Source organism: Scyliorhinus canicula, chromosome 18, assembly GCF_902713615.1.
Source record: "Scyliorhinus canicula chromosome 18, sScyCan1.1, whole genome shotgun sequence".
Lineage (NCBI taxonomy): Eukaryota > Metazoa > Chordata > Chondrichthyes > Carcharhiniformes > Scyliorhinidae > Scyliorhinus > Scyliorhinus canicula.
Genome location: NC_052163.1, coordinates 115,284,053 through 115,291,455, shown reverse-complemented (window position 1 = coordinate 115,291,455; position 7,403 = coordinate 115,284,053). Strand labels below are relative to the sequence as shown.

Genomic DNA, 7,403 nt, shown 5'->3' with positions numbered 1-7,403 from the left:
ATGTCCTGAGAATTGTTGGTCGGTGTTTTTTGCATGACGGAACCGAGTTTGAATGTTTAAATCCTTGCTTGTTCACGGAGGCTGGTAGGAGTCGGGGGTGAGGCCCTGCCTTTGGTGGCGCAGTTGCCTTCGAACGGCCTCCCACCCAGAGGGTGCGGTGTGTGTCGACGGACTGTGGCAGCCAGTGAAGATGCTGTTCTGGCAGCACGGTGGCGCAGTGGGTTAGCAATGCTGCCTCACGGTGCCGAGGTCCCAGATTCAATCCCGGCCCTGGGTCACTGTCCGTGTGGAGTTTGCACATTCTCCCCGTGTTTGCGTGGGTTTCGCCCCCACACCCCAAAGATGTGCAGGCTAGTGGATTGGCCACGCTAAATTGCCCCACAATTGGAAAAAATGAATTGGGTACTCTAGATTTTTAAAAAATGCTGTTCTGGCTGAAAATCGCAGCTCTGCGGTACAGGTGGTCAAGGTCCAATTCCAAGCGCTGCGGGGTGTTTTTATGGAGACCCACGAGAGTGTTCCTGCTATAGAGCACTGTCCCTGATGGAATCCCACCTCTGTGCAGTCAGATTCCTGCTGCATGGCCTGACGTCCATCCTGGTGGAGTCGGGAGAGACAAAAAGGGGAACAGGAGAGTGTGGTAGTATGACTAGAGGCACTACGGTACCTCGGAGTGTGAGCTACCATTGGTGGAGAAGGCTCGCTGCTCATTGGCCCAAGTGTTTGCATTTCATTGGTCGGGACGTAAGAGGCGGGGTATAAGAATCTGTGTTTCCCAGCAGCCAACCTTCTTTCTGTATTAGAGCTGCTGGGGAAACATCTTGTTGATTAAAGCCTTCAATTCGGACTACTCCTTTGTTTCAGTAGTTATTGATCGCGCACGAGAGAGGAGTGCTGCTGAGCCCGTCCCCAAGGCAAGGTGGAGGATAAGTTCCCATTTCAGTTCGAGAATTGGGTTCCATGTTTCGGGGATCTCCATTTGGAGGTTGGGCAGATTAAATTTGATGGAGCTAACTTAATCCTGTCTTCTGGGCCTGGGGATGGTGTGGCCTTCCAAACACTGGTACTGTATAAACACTACTGTTGTGGTTAGCACAATTGCTTCACAGCTCCAGGGTCCCAGGTTCGATTCCCGGCTTGGGTTACTGTCTGTGCGGAGTCTGCACGTTCTCCCCGTGTGCGCGTGGGTTTCCTCCGGGTGCTCCGGTTTCCTCCCACAATCCAAAGATGTGCAGGTTAGGTGGATTGGCCATGCTAAATTGCCCTTAATGTCCAAAATTGCCCTTAGTGTTGGGTGGGGTTACTGGGCTTTGGGGGTATGGTGGGGGTGTGGGCTTGGGTAGGGTGCTCTTTCCAAGAGCCGATGCAGACTCGATAGGCCGAATGGCCTCCTTCTGCACTGTAAATTCTATCTAGTATAAACACTACATCCTGTTCTGGATGTTGGTCGTGTGGGATTGGAGGTAACCGCGTCACCCCCCTCTTGGCTGGAGACTAGGTTGTTGACTGCCTGGATTCTGATGAGACCCCATGGTGGAAGTGATAGTGCCTCGTGTTTCATTTGTCAAATTCCTCGAGATATCCTGAGGAGTTCTCACTGATCTTGATCCTGCGCCATCGTTGATTTTGATTTTGGCCTGTTTCGTGTGCCAGTGAAGAAGTCTTTATCCTGAGGACTGTCTTCCATTCCTGCTCCTCGGTCGTGATCCCGGACTTTCCTCCCTGTTGCTCATGTTGTCTGCTTGATGTTGTCAATTTTTCCTGTTCACAGGGAAGAGAATGGTGTGGAGATGGTCTGTACCATTGATTATCCTGATTGATCATGTTTAGCCAAATGTTCAATACAGGATTTTTGAAGTCTTTACTTTATCCTAAATGTATTTGGGTTTTATATGGTCTAACAGTCCTCGTGGTGGAGGGATGGGGTGCCTTTGTTGCTTCCCTACCCCTGTCGCACCTAGAAGGAAAATGTGCAGAGCTGGAGTGTGTGGGGGGCAGAGGGTGGCAGTTAGTAGGGTGAATTTTTCTTTGGGAATCCTTGGGGTCCTTCTACCCACCCCATCCCCCTCCAGCCACATACGCCATACTCATTTTATCGACCACATTGAAGACGACCTGTCCATCAGTGGGTCCAGTGCACACTTAAAAGACGCCCCCACCCTCACCCCTCCTTTCATGATCAGTCAGTGCATATGGATTTCCACTATGGTCTTCTTTACAAATTCAGTGTCATCCCAGTTGGGCACATACACGTTCACTGGGACTACGGTGCCCCTTCCAGGACACTGTTGACCATGATATACCATCCCGCTTGGCCCGTAACCACCCTTGTCCTCTTGAACATTGTCCTCTTACTTATCAATATGTCTACCCCCCTAGCTCTTGTCCCAGAACACGAATGGTAGGTCTGTCCCATCCATCCATTTCTTACCTGCAGTCGGTCCTCCCTCAGGTGTGTCTCTTGGAGGAAGATTGTCAGTTTTCATACTTATCAGGTGGGTGAAGATTCTGGATCTTTTCACTGGGCCGCTAAGACCCCGGAGGTTCCAGATGATTACCCCGATTGGGGGGGGGGGGGGGGGGGGGGGGGGGGGGTTTGTTTCTCCCTACACCCACTCCCCACCCACCTCCCTCCTGCAAGATCTTACCTTGCGGATGCACCCCTGCAGTCCGTGGTTTCCCTCTGTTAGTGGGCCATCCAACATGGCCACGGTCACCGTACTCACCATGTGGGTGTGCCCCTGCACTCCGAGGTTTCCCTTTGTTTCAGGGCCCTCAAATTAGCTACTTGCGGTGCCATCTTGCTCCATGTTTCTTAGAGTGACCCAAGGCCAATCGAGAGCACTCCCCCCGCCCCCTCAACATTTTGTTCCACCTGCAGTATTGTTTCCCCCCACCACTTGCTCCCCCCTCTACACCCCCCATGGCTTTCCCCCTCCCATACCCCCCTGCTGTTTACTCCTCTGCCCCCCATCCTTGCCAGTGCTCTATCCCCAATGGGAGATACGCCACGACCCCCCCACTCATACCTCCTGGCGCTAGCTTTCATGCTAGTGTGGTGGCCCCCTCTTGGGGTCGGTCTGACACCCTCCTACACCCGCTCTGTTGGTGTCCCCGCTATCTCCTCCTCCCCCTGTCCTGCACTCTTCACCCTCCTTTCTACGAACTGGTTCCCCTCTCATAATGAGGCAATGCAGTCTTGTGCAAAATTGTCCATTGGTTCTTCTCTGACTCCTCTGTGCCTTCTTTATCATTGTCGCCTTTGCTGTCTGTATAGACCGTTCTTATGGATGAACTCTCCCACTTTTACAGGGGCAGTTAAGTACTGCTCCTTGCCCTGGTATGTTACCCAGAGCATGGCTGGGTACAGCAGCCCAAATTTAATATTGTTAGGGCCGATTTTGCCTTATTAAATTCTGCCCTGTTCTTTGCCAGGTCTACCCCAATGTCCTGGTAGACTCTGATTTTGTGTCTCTCCCAGTTGCAAACTTTGGCTGTCTGGCCCAGCAAAGGATCCTTTCCAGGTCCTGCTATCTGTGCAGCTTGACAATGACTGCTCCCCCGCCTTGGGTCTTGGCCGCAGCGACCCAAGAACCATGCCAGGAAGTGTCTTGAAAAGAACACTTCTTACCATTCAGATGGAACAACACTGATGCAACATCCCCATGATGGGGATGTCAAAGGAGTCCCAGGTCCCTTGAATCCAGTTTGTGCGGAGATAACTAAAACTTAGTCATTGTAGTGTTAGCACATGGAGCTACAAACGGACTCTGCGCCCTTGCAATTCAATGAAAATTTGAAACGGAACGAGCGGGACAGACAGGATTCAAAGTCAGTTTCCAGTAATGTCTTCTTTCTCAGGAAGGTTACGAGTAGACTACGGATGAAGATGGCGATAAAAGCCTGATGCCCTCCATGCTCAAACAGCTGACAGGTGGCTCAGAGTCTCGACTGGCAATCCCAAGACGATGGCTGACAATGGCTCCTTATCCAGAGCCGCACCTTCAGGAAACAAGGTGGAATCGGATGGGATTACAAAAATATCTCAGCATTCTCTACAATCATTAGGCTGATCCCCCAGCCACCCTCAAGCAAAACACCAGCTTCTTTTTTTAAACTCGAATAATTTTATTTTTCATCAACGGAATCACTCAAATAACTGACTACAGTCCAACATCTTTGAATCAAAGTCATTTGTGAGAAAAGGCAGCGCCCAGGGCCACATTGGGTCTTGATGCAGTTTGGAATCTGGCCAACAGAGGAAGTTCAACATGACTGGACTGACCTCCTCCCCCATCGTCCCCTCTCTCTCCCCACACTGCACATGGCCACACCAGGTCTCCCCCTGGCAGTTACTGCTGCTGGACACAGCGACTAGTGCTGCAAAACCTGTGGGTTTGGATAGTAGACCAGACCCCGAAAGAGTCCTCACGGACAGGGGGGCCCGCCATGGCTGAGGTCCATTCCTGGAATAGCAGGTCAAACCTATGAGAAATAATATGTTGAATTGCAAATATCATTCAAGATAATCATTAAGTTTTGTGAGAACAAGATTAAATAAGCTTTGCTGAAGAGATACTTTGGGCAGGCCAAGGTAGGGGGGAAAGGGAGACTTTTTGGGTGGGCAGAAGCAGAGGAGAGGCACTGGATGGTCTGGGTAAGGGGCAGGGAGAGCGTTCATTTTCTCTGTCACTTCCTCACCCCCCCCCCCCCCCCATGAGGACCTCTGGATATTTCCCTTCCTCCACGATTTCATTGTGACACCTGTTCCAAAAATGCACCTTTAACAATAGAATCTTAAAGCAGGAAACTGGGTGTGTGTTATGAGAAAAAGGATCAATTATCTCCTATGTTTTTTTATTTAAACACCCCACCCGGATTGGTATCCTTTCCTGATCTGACTGGGACACAAGTCCAATGAATGCCATTTCCTCTTTGCACCACATCTAAGTTCTCATAAATTATGAGCATGCCTTCAATTAGGCTTTAAATGTTTGTGCTCATCAAGGTAAGGAGATACTAACTACTGGAAAATGGAACCAAACCCATTTTAGTGCATCTAGTGTCAGCTTGAGTAGTTCCAGTTGAGATGCATAGATTAGATACTGAATAAGGCTCCCTCTACACTCTCCCAAACACTCGGCAGGGCAGTCACAGCACGGGGTTAGGGAAGAGAAGATGTGCATTACTTAAAAGGAACACCACCACCAAGAGTTACTTTAGGAGCTAAACAGAGCAGCAGGTTTAGATAAGGAGCGTCTGGGTTTGTCAAAATCCAAATCATGCGTCAAAAACTCCTTAACAAAGAGACCATTTTAATAAACTATTAGTGTGATAACGCAAACCTTTCAGACGAGATAACTGAAGACTTGGCAACAGTCGACTAATAGGATTCCCAAGTTCTCTAGCCACTAAAAGTGGGAGCCCTTTGCAAAAGGGATAAAAGAGGACTAGCTGTTAGTTAGGACATGGATGATTTAAACAGCCACAGGGTAAAGTCTCATAAGTAATGTTCTAACCTCCGGTTTAGGGAGAAGGGGGTAGGGGTGCTCTCTGAATATTTTTTTAAAAACTAAAATCAATTATTTTAAAACTTGGCAATGTGCAGTTGGGAGACTTCCCAGCCCAACGTCATTTGTCCCTAAAGATCACTGATTGCATATGTGCGGCTAAACCTTTTTTTGTAACCTTTTCTCGAAGAAGTCAGCTCCGACTGCAATATAGCTCATGGGGTGGCTCTCCTGAAGCGACTGGTGTTAAAGGGCGAGGCAGCGCAGCTGTTATTTCAACAGTGTGAGGGTTGGAACGTAGGAGGTTATGTGTGCCAATGTTTCAATGGCTATTATGGCACAATTAACCTCCACTGCCTCCCGCATCGTTGCTCCAGTTTGTAAATACTCGTCCAGAAATTGTCAATTCCCATCCTGAACACTTATTAGTGCGACACCTCTTTCTCCATTCAGTCTCGGGTTCCAAAATGTCCGTTCCTTGCAGTTACTACCTTTGGAAGGTGCCCTGGTCCTGAAGTTTGCGGAGCAAGATCTGCATGAGGTCAAAGGTGGTGAAGCTGGTTCCCACGGCAATGGGGCCCTTTAACCAGTTCATGCTGAGGCCCTTGTACAGGCCAGCAAGAGAACCCTCTTCTGCCACAATGTGGCGCATTGTCTCAATAATGCCGCTGTACTTGCGGCACTGCACCCCTGCCGTCTGCATCCGCCGCCGCACCACATCCAGGGGGTAGGACGCTGATTGGCCAATTAGGCCGGCACACGCTCCGAAAAGTAGTCGCTCGTGGGGGTACGGATACGGCCTCTCGGTGTACTCTGAAATTATGTAACATAGACACATCATAAGCTATAGGGCCCAATAAAGCACATCCATCCCTTTTTATTAAGATTTTCACAAAATATAAACAACAAAACAATATTAACAGAATAACCATTGTAAAAACCCAAGAACAACACCCACCCCCCTACAAAAACAACCAACTCGAAAACAAAACAAGCAAACAACAGAAAGGAAAGAGGTAACACCCGCCACATCCCAGATACACACTTCTCTCCCCCCCCCCCCCACAACCCAATTCCCCCTCCCCCCCCACAACCCAATTCCCCCCTCCCCCCCCACAACCCAATTCCCCCCCCCCCCCCCCAACAACCCAGGTCTCTTTCGCCTCCTGCACTCCCGGCTCCACTGCAACCCCAAAGATTGAGAGTCCCCAGCCTGGCTTGACCCTGGATCCCACCACCCTCGACACTGTCCTTGCTACCCCCTTCCAAAACTCCCCCAACGCTGGGCACGCCCAAAACATATGGGCGTGGTTCGCTGGGCTCCCCGAGCACCTAGCACACCTGTCTTCGCCCCCGAAAAACCTACTCATCCTTGTCCCAGTCATGTGGGCCCTATGCAGCATCTTGAACTGTATGAGGCTAAGCCTCGCACAGGAAGAGGAGGAATTCACTCTCTCCAGGGCATCCGCCCACGTCCCCTCCTCAATCTCCTCACCCAGCTCCTCTTCCCATTTACCCTCCACCGAGGCCTCGTCTAACTCCTGCATTACCCGGTATATGTCCGAAATCCACCCTCCTCCAACCCACACCCCCGAGAGCACCCTGTCCCGTACTCCACGTGGGGGCAACAAGGGGAACCCCTCCACCGGCCGCCTGGCAAACGCCCTAACCTGCATGTACCTAAACATGTTCCCCGGGGGAGCCCAAAGTTTCCCCCCCAACTCCCCCAAGCTCGCGAACCTCCCCTCCACAAACAGGTCCCTCAACCTCCTAACCCCTACCCTGTGCCAGCCCAGAAATCCACCATCAATGCTCCCTGGAACAAACCGATGGTTCCCCTGTATCGGGACTCCATCGAGCCCCCCCACCTCTCCCCTATGCCGTCTCCATTGC

At 50.8% G+C, this 7,403-nt stretch overlaps 1 protein-coding gene across 3 annotated transcripts in view; it reads right to left on the bottom strand.

Annotated features, from left to right (window-relative positions):
• Positions 1-4,104: 4,104 nt before the first annotated feature.
• Positions 4,105-7,403, bottom strand: part of slc25a42 (solute carrier family 25 member 42) — a 64,778-nt gene continuing 61,479 nt past the window's right edge. For 2 of the 3 annotated variants that reach the window (XM_038776910.1, XM_038776909.1), the window contains exon 8: positions 4,105-6,323. In XM_038776910.1, the coding sequence (XP_038632838.1) occupies positions 5,998-6,323 (326 nt within the window). In that variant the 3' untranslated portion in view covers positions 4,105-5,997. The remainder of the gene's footprint in view (positions 6,324-7,403) is intronic. The other variant, XR_005457953.1, reaches the window with a different exon arrangement.